Raw genomic sequence first — 15,624 nt, forward strand, 5'->3', positions numbered from 1 at the left:
CGTCTACTATTTCATATTTTATCAACATATTGTAATTGATTCGTAAACATGTAATTCATACAATGATGTAAATTTTTTTAATTGTATATATGTTGGTTGTGTTTGCTTGAATTACTATTACAATTGCTGTTATGATACTATACATGAAGTCCTCCACCCCCGGACGTTTCCGCCATCCTTGGTTTGGGGGTGTGAAATATATTACATATATTTGAATTTCGTTTGTTTTATTTCTATTGGTTTTGTTGATTGTATACTTCTGTCATAACAATGTAATACAGAAATCAAATATTGAAGAATGGATCAAAATTCCATCATCAAAACACATGTGGAAAAGCATGCGAAATTCAAAGGCTCATATTTTCGGAGATGGCAACAGAAGATGTTGTTTTATCTAACAACTCTTCATTTTTCCAATGCTCTCACTGATGATTCTCCCTCTCTTCCTACTGGTGTAACCACTGCAGAAGGAACAACACCACCCACTGAAGCCCAATTGGCAGAACATCAAAGGGCTGTGGAAACTTGGAACACAAATGAATATAATTGCAGAAATTATATTTTGAATACCTTGGATGATTCCCTCTATGATATCTACTCTACCATGACTACTGCAAGAGATATATGGGAATCACTAGAAAAGAAATACAAAATAGAAGTGGCATGTTCCAAGAAATTCGTGATTGGAAAGTTCATGAATTTCAAGATGGTGGATACCAAATCTGTCCTCAAACAAGTGGAGGAAATTCAAGTCATTGCACATGATCTTGAAGTTGAAGGTATGGGTATAAACTCTAAATTTCTTGTTGGTTTAATCATTGAAAAACTTCCTCCTTCTTGGAAGAATTTCAAACTATATCTTAAGCACTTAACTGATGACATGAGTTTTGAGCAACTTGTGTTGAGAATTTGTGTGGAAGAAGATAACAGATTGAATGAGAAGGCAAATGCAAATTCCTTGGAACCAAGTGAAAACTTTGTTGGAGAAGAAAATACTTCAAGGACAAAGCACAACAACAAGAAAGGGAAGCAAGGCTCCAAAAACTCTTCCAAAGATGGCAAAAATCATGGCCCTAACCATAAGAATTTCAAGAAGAATTCTGGTCTATGTTATGTTTGTTGAAAAACTGGACACAAGGCCAAAGATTGCATATTTAGGAGGGGTCAAGGAGGAAACAATGGAGGAACCAATGGAGGGAACAATGGAAACAATGGTGGTAATTCTGGTGGAGGAAATTTTGGACAAGCCAACATGGTTGAATCACCAAATTAGTTTGTTGTTGTGATTCAAACCAACATGGTTAGCAATTGTGTGGATTGGTGGATTGATACTGGAGCCACAAGGCACATTTGCAACTCTAGAACCATGTTTTCTACATACCAGAAAGTCTCAGATTCTGAACCAATGTTTATGGGGAATGGCTCTACTGCAAAAGTTGAAGGAAAGGGAAAAGTTAAGCTACAACTAACTTCTAAAAAAGAACTTGTTTTAAGTGATGTCTTACATGTTCTAAGAATCTGATTTCTGGTCCTATTCTTAGTAACAAGGGATTCAAACTTGTATTTGAGTCTGATAAGTTTGTTCTCACCAAGGGTGGGATGTATGTTGGAAAGGGATACCTTAGTGAGGGTCTCTTCATAGTCAGGGTCTTACCTTTGTACTATGGTGTCGAAACACCAAACAATGATGTAACCAATGTTAATGCTAATGCAATGATGGGCACTACTAGCCCCTCTTCTATGTATATGCATGATCCTTCATTTTTGTGGCATTCTTGTTTGGGACATGTCAATTTTCGCTCTATTCAAAGAATGGAAAAACTTGGCATGTTACCAAAATGTTCATTAGACAAAAACATAAAATGTGAGGTTTGTGTAAAATCAAAATTTTCACAACATCCTCATAAATCAGTTGAAAAATCTAATGAAATACTTGGCTTAATCCACTCTGATTTATGTGATTTTAGAGCAACACCTACAAGAGGGGGAAAGAATTATTATATTTCTTTTATTGATGATTGCAGCAAGTATTGTTATATTTATTTGTTAAATACCAAGGATGAAGCCTTGAATTCTTTTAAGAATTACAACGCTGAAGTTGAAAATCAACTTGACAAAAAGATCAAAATTCTAAGGTCTGATCGAGGAGGAGAATATGAATCCAAAGACTTTGCTGAATTTTGTTCTTTAAATGGTATTATACATCAAACAACTGCTCCATATACTCCTCAACAAAATGGAGTGGCAGAAAGAAAGAATAGAACATTGAAAAACATGATTAATTCAATGTTAATTACTTCTGGAGCACCACATAATCTGTGGGGACAAGAATGTCTTGTAGCAAATTCAATACTTAATAGAATTCCTCATAAAAAGAGTGATAAATCACCCTATCATCTATGGAAAGGGAGGTTACCCTCTTATAAAAGGATGAAAGTATGGGGTTGCCTTGCTAAGGTACAAGTACCTCCTCTTAAGAGGACTAAACTTGGACCAAAAACCATAGATTGCATCAATCTTGGCCTTGCCATGAATAGTGCAGCCTATAGTTTTTGCACTAACTTCATGATGAGGTTGTTGAGCTCCAACAATGTCTTGTTCACACTATTCAAATGATAACTTATGATGAAATTATCATAAGAACTTGGGAGAGAACCAAGCACAATATCTACTGCAAGGTTCTTATCGAAGACAACATCGAGATTCTCGATTCGGTCATTGTAGCTCTTCATATGTTGAACGTTAGTTCATACCGATCCACCTTCTTTGAGTTTTCATGACATTAGGGCTTTGAGAACTTCAAATTATTTTTCCTTTCCATTTTCTAAAACATATCAGCTAATTGCAAGTTTATTTATACACCAAGTGTTCTCAAATGTCTTCCGAATATCCAAGGACATAAAAACAAGCATGACGCAAAAAAACTTATTCGAATCATCCACGTGTTTGTCGTGATCAACTTTTTCTTCATTGGTAGAGTTTTCATCAATTTTGGGAATAGGATCACTGAGCACGTATTTGTGATTGTCATACCTCAATGTAATCCTTATATTTTCATCCAATCAAGATAGTTTTCCCTGCCAGTGAGCTTCTCTCTATAGAGAACTTATATGAGGGAGAAGCTTGAATTGGTTATAGGACGAGGGGGGAGACGAAGACCATTGATGCGCAACATCTAAATATGAGAGAGATAATTTAGTTAGATAAATCAATACATAAATAATTACCCAATTTATATTAAGGATAGGATCGATATTTTAGATTCGTTTTATGAAGAGGGATACCATAATCATATCACAACTTTTTTTAGGTAGGTAATACACTTTAGCAATTTCAATCTCTATGAAATTCCTAGAACTTTGAGATTCATTGAAACTATTCAATGACGTGTTAATCTCGAATTTGCACATCCTCTATTTTTTGCTAGGATAACGAGGTCTCACAAATAAGATAATGAATTAACCATGAATTAACACGTGACAATCGATTATGTCATGGTTCTCTAATTGATGTGTCAAATAACCACACACGTTCCGTCAAAAAACCATAATTACAAGTGCCACATCACTTTCTACTTACATCTTAAATTCATGTGTCGGTTAACCACACACGCTCCATAAATAGACGATAAGGAATAATGTGTATTATTTATGGGTTAGAAACTATTCACATTTTCCTAATATAAATAGAATGGGAAATTTAGTTCTAGTACTTTATAAGTTATACTTTTGACAAGACATTGCCCTATCAAATCCTTTCAGCTAGCGACAATCCACCACGCAAAGAAGCGTTGAGTGAAAAAGACAGTCATCCAATGATCATTTTATAGGTCGTTTCCTTATACCTCTCTTATAGCATGAATTCATAAATGAGACATACTCTTGATTCGACTAACGGTCTTTTTAAACATGTGAGGACACACGCTTTATATATATATATATATATATATATATATATATATATATATATATATATATATATATATATATATATATATATATATATATATATATATATATAAGGGTGTATTTTAAACAATTTAAAATGTTCAATATTTAAAACATTATCTTTAATTAACATTTAATTAATTAATTTGAAATCAATTCTCTATAATTTCAAATCACTTAGGCATATTTATCCATTTGATTTAAATATTCAGTTTTAACAGACAAAGACAATATTTAAAGTTAGAGATTAACCCCAAAATTCCAAATTGTAGCATAAGACCCGAGACCTGAAAAATACATCAGGGTGGGCCGTGTCGAGCAAAGGCACGTCACGTCCTGTGATTAAACATGTTTCTTTGATCTTTGTTAGTTTTAGTTTATTGCTCAGAATGAAAACCTAATGCCTCTTATACCATTAATCGGTTTTATATGTAACTACGCACTAGATTTAGGCAACAAAAGCATCCAAATATAATCCAAGTGTACATACATGCTAGATCTAGGTTTTACAATTATGGAAACGTACTTACAAAAACTATGAAAAGAAACTAACAAAGGAGATAAAACACCAACCTTTCAATTATCATAGTATATACTTGTGTCCACTTGAAGATCATGAATACTAGTGTTGGTCTTGGAAGTTCTAGCACCCAAAATAGGAATGCCTCTAATGGCTCACACCTAGAATACTAAAACCCTAGAAACAATAAGATATATATATATATATATATATATATATATATATATATATATATATATATATATATATATATATATATATAGAGAGAGAAAGAAAGAGAGTATGTGAGAAAGCCTTTCAGGAGGTTGCTTTGGTCGAATTCCTAAAGGTCCAGAGAGGTCTTTATACACCTGTGGTGATTTGTAAATAACCATGATTTGAGTCAATTAAATAATAAGACTTAATCTTGATTCAAATCGTTTCCTTATCTGTTACTTGGATATATTCTGGAAGCCTCCTAAGAGCCCCTCAAAACCATAACTTATGAACTTTAAAAACATCTGTGATCTAATCTCTATTGGTTCTATATTTACAAGAATGATCATAACATGATATTATCAATAACGTATGATCATATAGGATCAAACTAATAATAAGTATACACCAAATTGATAATTTTAGCTAGTAAATATGTTTCATAGTAAGATGTCGTAACTTTTGCATTTATTATTTTGTGAAAATAATATTGTATCTTAATTTATATGTATGAATTAATTTTACATGTACATGCAAAATCGATCATTGGTGGATATAAACCAGTTTATTTTATTTTTTTCAAATGTGTTTGCTTCCGGTGCTATATTTTATGGTTTTTGAAATCCAACTTCTAAACAAAACCCAACAATCTCTTGTATCCCCACTGATGTGTCATTTACAATATTGAGCATGCAAACTGCTTCGAGTCCGCTTTTCGCAGATTTATTAGTTCTAATATGAAATCCGTTCTCAACATATTTCATTTCTAATGGTAGCTTCATATCTTCTTTGTTTTTTTAATGGTAGCTTCATATCTTTTTTTGTTTTTCAAGAACTAAAACTCTTTTGATATGTGACGAGGGTTCGTTGAGAGTTTGAGAAATGATAATGATTGAAGCAATCTCCGCTAAGTAGCTTTAATTTCTTTAAAAAATTAAGAAGAACAATTATCCTTTTTGGATTGCAAGAGCTCAATGTTACAATTATCACATTTAGTTTCATTAAAATTTGATATACCTTCGTAGTTTTCCAACGATTGTCCGTGTAGGCGTATGTTTGAATCATCAATACATCAACAATTTTTAAAACTTGTTACCTGATTCACCAGCTTCATATACAAGACTATCATAAGCAATTTTCTTACCTCTATGATGCACATCATCGATTTCCCCAGGAAATTCATTATAAGTGGGGGTTATAGATTAGTATGTAGCTAATTGATTAATGTTAGAATGTAATGATCGATGATGAAACTGAAAGAGAATATTGTGAAATGAGTTTTCCCATTAACGAATAATGTCTCATTACAAAGCTTATATACATACAAAGTATAAATAACTACTATAACAACTTTCTAACTCAAATTACATATATACCCTTATGGTTATGAACAACTAATAACGGTTTTGTAAACCAACACCCCCTCAAGCTGAAGGGTGTAAATTCAGCTTGGAAACAGCATCAGCATGGATAGGACCAGATAAAGTTTTGGTTAAAACATCCGCTAATTGCATCTTGGTGGGAACATGGTGTAAAGAAATTAAACCATGAAGAAGTTTTTCTCGAACAAAATGGCAGTCGAGTTCAATGTGTTTTGTTCTCTCGTGGAAAACAGGATTAGATGCAATATGTATAGCTGCTTGATTGTCACATTTGAGTGGAATAGGAGTGATATCAGTAATATCAAATTCATTAAACAAGCGAGTTAACCATGCAATTTCTGAACACACTCTTCGCATAGATCGATATTCGGCTTCTTCGGATGATAAAGAAACAGTAGCTTGCTTCTTAGACTTCCATGAAATGGGTGATCCTCCAAATAGAATAAAGAAACCACTTACAGACCTCCTGGTGATTGGAAACGAAGCCCAATCAGAATCACAGTAAGCATCAAGGGTAAAAATGGAATCTTTGTTGAAAAATAAGCCTTGGGCTTTGGAAGATTTGAAGTATTTCAGTACATGAAGAGCAGCTTCATAATGATCTTGAGTAGGATGTTGATTGAATTGACTCAAGTATTGAATGGAATAAGCAAGATCTTGTCATGTATGAACTAAAAAGTTCATCTTTCCAATCAGTTTTCTATAAGTTGTAGGATCATCAAGAGGAACTCCAACATTGGGTCGTAACATGTTCTTGTTTGGCAATGGTGTAGAAACAGATATACTGTCATCATCAATAGAATAGTGAGAGAGTAATTCACGTATGAATTTACTCTGATGAACAACCATACCAGTAGTATTTCTTGTAAACTCTAGGCCGAGGAAAAAATTGATTGTTCCCAATTCTTTGATCCGAAATTGAGCATCTAGAAAGGCTTTCAAAGATGTAATTTCATCAATATTGTTACCAGTAACAAGAATATCATCAACATAAACAGCAATAATAGTAATAGAACCATTACCCTTTTTTAAGAACAAAGAGTAATCGTTTTTTGAGTGAACATAGCCTTGTTGAAATAATGCTTGAGTTAACTTTGCATACCATTGACGAGAGGCTTGTTTTAATCCATACAAAGATTTGTTTAGCTTGCAAACCAGATGAGGATTATCAACATTATAACCAGGTGGTAACTTCATAAACACTTCTTCATGTAAGTCTCTGTGTAAAAAGGCGTTATTGACATCCAATTGTTGAATATCCCAGCCCTTTTTGACAGCCAAAGAAACTAAACAGTGAACAGTAGTGAATTTAACTACTGGAGAATAAGTTTCGTGATAATTTGTGCCTTGTTGTTGACTAAAGCCTTTAGCAACAAGGCGTACTTTATGTTGCTCAAGAGATCCATCTACTCTATACTTAACTTTGTAAACCTACCGACATTGAATTGGCTTTTTTTTTGGATTAGTGTCTAAGTCCATAACTATAATTGGTATGTACTTGACCCGACTTGGCATGGTCCATTTGGGTCGCACTTCACCGGAACAATTTATATGGATAGTCTTTTGAGAATAGTATGTTTATGATTTATATTAATATATTATAAGTTCTAATATATTAATATGTAATCATATTATTTAATTAGTATTGATCAAGAATTAATTTAGTGATAAAAAAGGAACTAATTAAATATGGACTCTTATATATATATATATATATATATATATATATATATATATATATATATATATATATATATATATGGAATGGGCCAAGTTCATTTAGGTTGGGCTAAGATTTCATGGATAGTCCATGGAGTGTTTAACCCATGGATCCTATGGAAATGAAAGGTCATGGGTATTAGGGTTTACATGAATGTAACCCTAATCCTCCATACTATATAAAGAGGTCTTTGGCACAAGAAATGGCACTAGTGAGTGTGAAAACAAGAGTGGGCCAATTTCTAGTGTGCTTACTATTCTCTCAAGCTTTCCAAGGTGTTCTTGGTGATTTGTGATTCCACTTGAGGCTTCCACACTATTGGGGCTAAGCTCTTAAAGATCAAGACTTCAAGCACCATCAAAAGGTATGTTATCTAACTAGGCTTTTGTAGTATAGTTGCTTCATATTATACTAGTTAGGATGAAACCTTGGAATATTGAATATTTGCATGTATAATAGAGAAAACATAGATCCAAGGTTTATAGGGTTGCATGTACACCATAGGAGTGTTAGAATGCTCAAAACCCTTCAGTGGTATCAGAGCCTAGGCTTGTTTTCATTTATACTTGATGCAACTTATTTTTCAAAACCAAGAATCTGCCCAGACTGAAAACTCGACGAGTTCTGGCCAAAAACTCAACAAGTTCAAGAGTTAAAGCATGAAGTCAACGAGTTCCTTAGAGATCCGACGAGTTGGTCATCCAGTTTGCAGATTTTCGATGTTTTTGGCTGAAATTGGACTAGAATCATTACCTTAAACTGTTTTGGTCTTATAAAACTTGTTTTTAATGTGGTAATGATTATGGTAAACCAATTTCAAGGTTATTATCAAAATTTCAAGTTTTATGTGTGTTTATGTAATTCTTGAAGTTGTTGATATAATTGTTCATACACTTATGAGTTTTGGTAGATCATAGGAATTATTTGCAAATTGGTTGTTAGTTAATTCTTGATCTAAATGTATTTTAATGGAGTCCATAATTTGTCCTCAAGTTATGGATTACCAAAAGTCATTCCTTTTGAAGATTCATTAAAATGCAAAGGTTACAAAATTGAAGAGTCTTTTCGTTTTATGAACTTCATAACTTGTCCTCAAGTTATGGATGTTCAAGAGTCTTTTCATTAAAGTTTTTAAAACCTTAATTAAACTCATAAGTTATGAAAATCCAAAAGTTTATGAATAGTTCAAAACTTGCCCTCAAGTTTTGGAATTTGTAAAGTCTCACACACACTTTAATTCCAAACCCTAGAGTTTTAAAAGTTAAAATTCAATCATTATACTTTATAGTATTATAAGTTAATAATATATATATATATATATATATATATATATATATATATATATATATATATATATATATATATATAAGAACAAAGTCAGTCTTACCGTTAGTACGCCTCATTCACGAAGCCGGTCTATAAGGGGGGTATAAGGTTACTGCCTATAAAATGGCAGTTTAATGGGTGTCCACTCTCACCCACCACTTCCTTGACTGGTGGAGGGTCGTTAGCCGAACGGGTAGGATAATGACTATAATTCTCCCTTCATTATAAGTATACTGATAAATATAAAGTAACTAAACCTATTATAAATTCCCAATCTTAGTTACTTTAGGAAAATGTGAATTTGGTGCTAACCCATGAAATTACACTTTGCACTTTACTTAAGTCGTTAGTGGAGCGTGTGTGGTTAACCGGCACACTAACCTGGATCTAACAAGGTAGGCAAAGGGTAACTTAATGTTTATCATAGGATCGGTGGAGCGTGTGTGGTTAACCGGCACATCGATTAAGTGATAAATATTAAGGGTACCAAGTATATTTGCATGGTTATTCACACCTTGTTTTGTGATCCTCGGCATCCCAGTCACAAAACTTGTGAGGGCACAATCGAGATTGAAACATGCCGTTGAAAAGTTCAATGAATCTCAGAAGATCTAGGAGTTTCAAAGCCAATTAAAAACCTAATAATTTATTTCGTTTTTCATGGTGGAAATTGGTGAATCGTCATTCACCTACCTTCAAATATTTTGTAGCTTGGATTACGGCATCCCTCTTCCAAGTTATAAAAGTATTGTGTTGGGTCCTAGCCTTAATATTTCATATTGGGTGTTATATTAAGGACTTAAATCAACTAACTTGAATATCTCCCATTGTAGATGTCTGGTTCAGACAACTATGATCTTCCCAAATCCCTAGGAACAAGCTTTCCTAATGAAGATGATGTCCCATGGTTGGTTCATGGAAATCATACTTCACTTCCTTCACCTCCTCCAATTATTCTCCCTAACCCACAAGTTCTTGAAAAGTTCAAGGTCACTCAAGCCCTATTTGCAAGCAAGGTCTATGTGTGCTAACATCTTAGAGATAAAGTCACATATTGACAAGCCGGGAGAGTTGGTTGTCAAGGTCTAAAGGAAGTTGGTTGTTGATTAGGTTCTTCAGTCACTTTCTAAGTCACATAGTGAGCTCCTTTAGGACTACTATATGATAGACCATGACATGACCGTTAATGATCTTACCTATTTGCTTGATGCTGTTGAATCAGCAATGATTTGAAGCACTGGTAAAGCAAATATGATTGGAAGATCGACTTCCCAAACTTCTATGGAAATTGACAATGGTGACATTGGAAATCCAGAAAAGCTTTCTCTTCCCAATGGAAAGGGATCGGCCATAGTCAACTCAGTTGACCAACTGGTAAAGAGAAAGGCTGAGTCTGAGATAGTCCCGTGTACCATGACTAAAGAGTCCATAAGTTTCTATTGCCAAAAGAAGGGGCACTGGTTGCGAAGCTCCCCTGTTTACCTGAAAGATCATAAGGTTGGTCAAGTCAAAAAGTTTGATTCTACTTCTGGTAAGTCCACTATCTAACTCTATTAAGGTCCTATTTGGAGATTCTTATTACATGATGTGACTGGGTCACATGTTGAAGTTTTAAGAATCAAAAAAAAGAGAGGAAGCTTAAAGAAGAGTAAGCTGGTTCTAATCGCGAAGATGGATTTCGATCGCATACTTCGGTGATCAGAATTTTTGAGCTGCTGCTTAAGAGTTGTGATAGATTGCTTAGGAATAGATAACAACATAGTTTTCATATGCATTTGAATTGTAAAGATTAGTTTTTCCGCAAGTTTTAAATAAAAGAAAAGTTTCGTTTTTATTTATTTTAAATATCCTTACAGTGGCATTTGTGAAAAAACTGTTGTTTATATGATTCCATTTATAGGAACATTGGAAAATGGATTTGATTCTTTCGTTTGTGTTAGTGTCATAATTTACCAAATAAGGAAAGATTCTCATCACCCAAGTTTCAATTGGACCGAAACTTAGAATCATGCAAGTCGTATAGTATGATGAATGAAAATCTTCATCTTTGGAAAATTAAGACTGATTCCTTGTTCACATGTATATTTGAATCAAGTGAAGGACTAAGGGATCGAGTACACATTCTTGTGCACTCGTCAAGTCCACCACAAAAGATCGTCAAGACTATTCGTCATGATTTACTAAAGTTTAGTAAATATGGTTATACTTACAAGTTTAAGTATAATTCTAAAACCTTGGAAAAGTTTCAATGTATTGCAGAACAAATGAGAAGAATCAAATTAGGCAGAAAGATAAAAGTTTCTTAAATCTGAAAAGATGGGAGAGTACTTTAGTATCATGTTTTATGGTCATCTTAATGATTATGAAACCATATCATAATTGATCCTCTAAGGACATCCTAGTGCATTCTTATGGCTAAGAAGAGGAGTCATGAATTGTTGAAATGGTTAAATCAAGAAGATGAATCATACTTCGTTCCAAAACCATTCTTAGAGTCATACTCCAAGATTGTAACTTGAGTGACATATCTAAAAGAAGATTTATAACACTTGTCAAATGTAGAGTAAAATGTTTTCTACTCTTGTACATTTGAAATTGGTAAGTTGTGATGTTTTGGATAAAACAAAGACCAACTAAGGCCAATTGTGTGGAGTGTTTCTCTTGATAAGAGTCCGCACTATCTCTTGAATATTTGTTTGTCAAGGAATGGGTCTTGGCAAGAGAGTCTTATATGTCAAGAGGACAGTAAGAGTCTAAAAGATCTTGAAAGAGTCTAATCAAGAATAAAACCTGTAGTTTATCACTAGCACACGACTTGAGGTTTATAACCTTTCGTGTTGACATATTCCTATTTTTGTGCCCATTCTAGTTAAAGTTGGCTTTGCATATGTGTTCTGAGAGTTCTCAATTGGTTGCATAACAACTTGGAAGCAATGGCAGACCCTTGTGCTGCCAGGTGGCAAGAAGTTAAGACTGCACAAGTTCAGTCCATATGAATTTGTCACTAACCGTGTCTTGTGATTATGGTTTTGACAAATTCACATGGAAAGGAACACATACACCATAAAATCTAAGTGTCATAAGGTTTCTCTCCGATTCATGAAAATGATGGTGAGGAAACGCTTTCACTAAGAGGTTTTAAGTAGATAGAAATTATGATATTTGCATTCTCAAAGTCGCTAGTGGAGCGTGTGTGGTTAACCGCCACACTAACATGGACTTGTGAGAAATGGAAAAGGTCTAAACAATTGAGACTATGATTACGGCATCCCTTTTCATAGTTCTGAAATTGTTTAGACACACATGTGTGCTATCTAAGGAAATGTATATGATTTTGATAAAGTTTTATCAAAGCATCTCGTATCAGAAATCTGAACTTTGGTAAGAAAGTCAATAAAGTATTGATTTCTATAAGTCCAGCTGATTTCTGAGTACATGTCAAAGCTAGTGGGAGCATAAGTGTTATGCTAATAATCACCATGTTAGTGGGAGCCTGATAATTATGATAAGTGTTGCAAGTTAGCAATGTTAATTATAGAAAACAAAAGTATTAATTGGGAAAAGTTGTTTTGCTATAATTAAGGGAGAGGAAATTATACTTTATTTCAAATCTAAAAGCTTAGATCGTGAGATTTTAATCATATTTAGTCAAGGATATATATATATATATATATATATATATATATATATATATATATATATATATATATATATATATATGAATTTTATGTTGGAATGGCTCAACTTGACGAAATTCTATATATAGTGTGTTCTCAAAATTTGATTATGATTACGACATCCCTCTTCATAGTCGAATTATGAAAACATGGCAAATACAAAAATTATTGTAGCAAAATACTGGTCTAGAATCATGTCTTTATGTGAGACATCATGAATCGTGTCCCATATGCTTCGGGTACAGGATCGATTGCATGTGCTATAATATTTATCCTTTCTAAATTTTCCAAAGTGTCTAGGGGCATTAAGAGGGGAAAAGGTCTAGAATTGGATATGACTAAAATGATTAAGCAACTGTCGAGGACAATCTAAGGTTTACCAAAGGTTGGTTGCTCAGGGACAGTTGGAAGTATAATATTAATTTTGGAAGGACCATATTGACATATTCTGAAAGGAGGCAACTCTTGTTCAGAAGTGATAGTCAAAATGGGACTATGGAAATGTCTTCATGGGTGGAAACTATTCAATTTGTGTAAGATTAGAAAACTTAATGCAAGAAGGATGTTCAAAGAAATGTACTTTGAATATGAGACTTCATTTCCATGGAGTTGATCTCCATTGGAATACTCTGTAATGTCTGTTGACAAGTCTTTGTGACTTTGTGCATAATCATTACAGAGGATCAGTGCATATAAGTTTAAAATCTAACAGATTTCGGTAAATGGCAGGAATTTGGAATTCTTGCATTTGCGGTAAGGATTTGGGATTGTGAAATGAGAATCATTGGAATTATGTTCAATCGATCTCTTTCACAAAGTAAAGATCATAGACAAACTTAGTGTGCATACTTAGTGAATGGCATAACTAATGTTTGGACAAACATAGTGTGCGTACTTGGTGTATGGCATGACTAGTGTTTAGAAAACATAGTGTACATGTTTGGAGCATGGGACAACTATTGTTTTAATTCAAGTATTAAAGTTGATAATTTGAAACAGTATACAATGAATAATGTGTAATCAATATGGTGATAAATAAAAGGTGTTCTATTTATATTCATAAGTTTCTGAGACCATATTGGATTCGATTATTCTTGTGTTTCACTTTGCATGTTTTCACTTCCAGAATAACTAGGTCATTCTTCCTGAATGACTAAGTTATTCAAACCATCCAAAGTCGATAATACGTTGGAAGTAGGTATTAAGGCAATACTGTCATGAAGTTGGTTTGTAGATGTCTAAGGTATTGGACATAGCAAGAGTTGCTACAACATTCATGAGTGCTCATAAGTTCTGAGTATTGGATTAAAACCATGCTCATTTGACTCACTTCATGGATTTTATCACGAGTGATCCTGAGACGATAATATCTTATATTCTTCAAACCTAGATATATGAGTTGTTGCCTATGAGTTGGTTATACATTGATTGTACGAAAACGCATTGGTAACTCAATGTTATAAATTGTGCCTTTGTGTATGATTCAACAAGTAGTAGGACAAGCATATGAGTCGAAGTTTATCCATTCCTTTTACCCTTGATGGGATAAAAGCGATATTTGTGGGCCCCTCGATGATTTAGTGATGGCACACCTAAGTGCTTGGCCAAGCCTGGAATGATTTGATTTGTTCAATTAGTCGGTCGTCATAAATCGGAAATCGGGAAACAACAAATGGACAAAGAGAATTATTACAATCCATGTCTCGGTCCATATGATATCGAGAATGGAGGAATATATGATCCCTTATCTAATGGACAAGTCATTGACTAAGGCCAGAGTTCGACAGCGGCTTTAAGAGCTACGATTGCTAGTCGGGTTTTGGAGTTATACGCAATAATAGTTTTAGACTTATCCAAGTGGGAAACTGTTGGATTAGTGTCTAAGCCCATAACTATAATTGGTATGTACTTGACCCGACTTGGCATGGTCCATTTGGGTTGCACTTCACCGGAACAATTTATATGGATAGTCTTCTGAGAATAGTATGTTTATGATTTATATTAATATATTATAAGTTCTAATATATTAATATGGAATCATATTATTTAATTAGTATTGATCAAGAATTAATTTAGTGATAAAAAAGGAACTAATTAAATATAGACTCTTTTATATTTATATATATGGAATGGGCCAAGTTCATTTAGGTTGTGCTAAGCTTTCATGGATAGTCTATGAAGTGTTTAACCCATGGATCCTATGGAAATGAAAGATCATGGGTATTAGGGTTTACATGAATGTAACCCTAATCCTCCATACTATATAAAGAGATCTTTGGCACAAGAAATGGCACTAGTGTGTGTGAAAACAAGAGTGGGCCAATTTCTAGTGTGCTTACTATTCTCTCAAGTTTTCCAAGGTGTTTTTGGTGATTTGTGATTCCACTTGAGGCTTCCACACTATTGAGACTAAGCTCTTAAAGATCAAGACTTCAAGCACCATCAAAATGTATGTTATCTAACTAGGCTTTTGTAGTATAGTTGCTTCATATTATGCTAGTTAGGATGAAACCTTGGAATATTGAATATTTGCATCTATAATAGAGAAAACATAGATCCAAGGTTTATAGGGTTGCATGTACACCATAGGAGTGTTAGAATGCTCAAAACCCTTCATTTTTACCCTTAGGTAGTTTGACTAAACTCCATGTGTTATTTTCGATAAGAGCAGATAATTCAGTTTGCATAGCTTGTTCCCGGCAAGGATTACCTTTGTCTTGATGGTAAAATGCAGGTTCTAGAACTTGGAGTGTAGTATGAAATGCAAACGAATGAAAATGGTGAGCATGATTTTAAAATGTGGAAGGAGAGGGAATGCATAAATTTGTTAAGGTATGAGAACAATGATCAGTAGAGT

General features: G+C 33.7%; 1 protein-coding gene across 1 annotated transcript; it reads left to right on the forward strand.

Moving 5' to 3' along the window:
• The first annotated feature begins 298 nt into the window (after positions 1-298).
• On the forward strand, positions 299-1,123 carry LOC145121920 (uncharacterized). The gene has a single exon (XM_079057601.1). The coding sequence runs from the start codon at positions 299-301 to the stop codon at positions 1,121-1,123; it is 825 nt and encodes a 274-aa protein (XP_078913727.1).
• The last annotated feature ends 14,501 nt before the right edge of the window (positions 1,124-15,624 follow it).

Source organism: Lactuca virosa, chromosome 6 (genome assembly GCF_052849685.1).
Source record: "Lactuca virosa cultivar CGN04683 chromosome 6, Lactuca_virosa_CGN04683_v6, whole genome shotgun sequence".
NCBI classification, from domain to species: Eukaryota; Viridiplantae; Streptophyta; class Magnoliopsida; order Asterales; family Asteraceae; genus Lactuca; species Lactuca virosa.

Bases quoted from the DNA above. Each gene is read 5' to 3' on its own strand.
- LOC145121920 (XM_079057601.1), top strand. From the start codon at position 299: ATGGATCAAAATTCCATCATCAAAACACATGTGGAAAAGCATGCGAAA.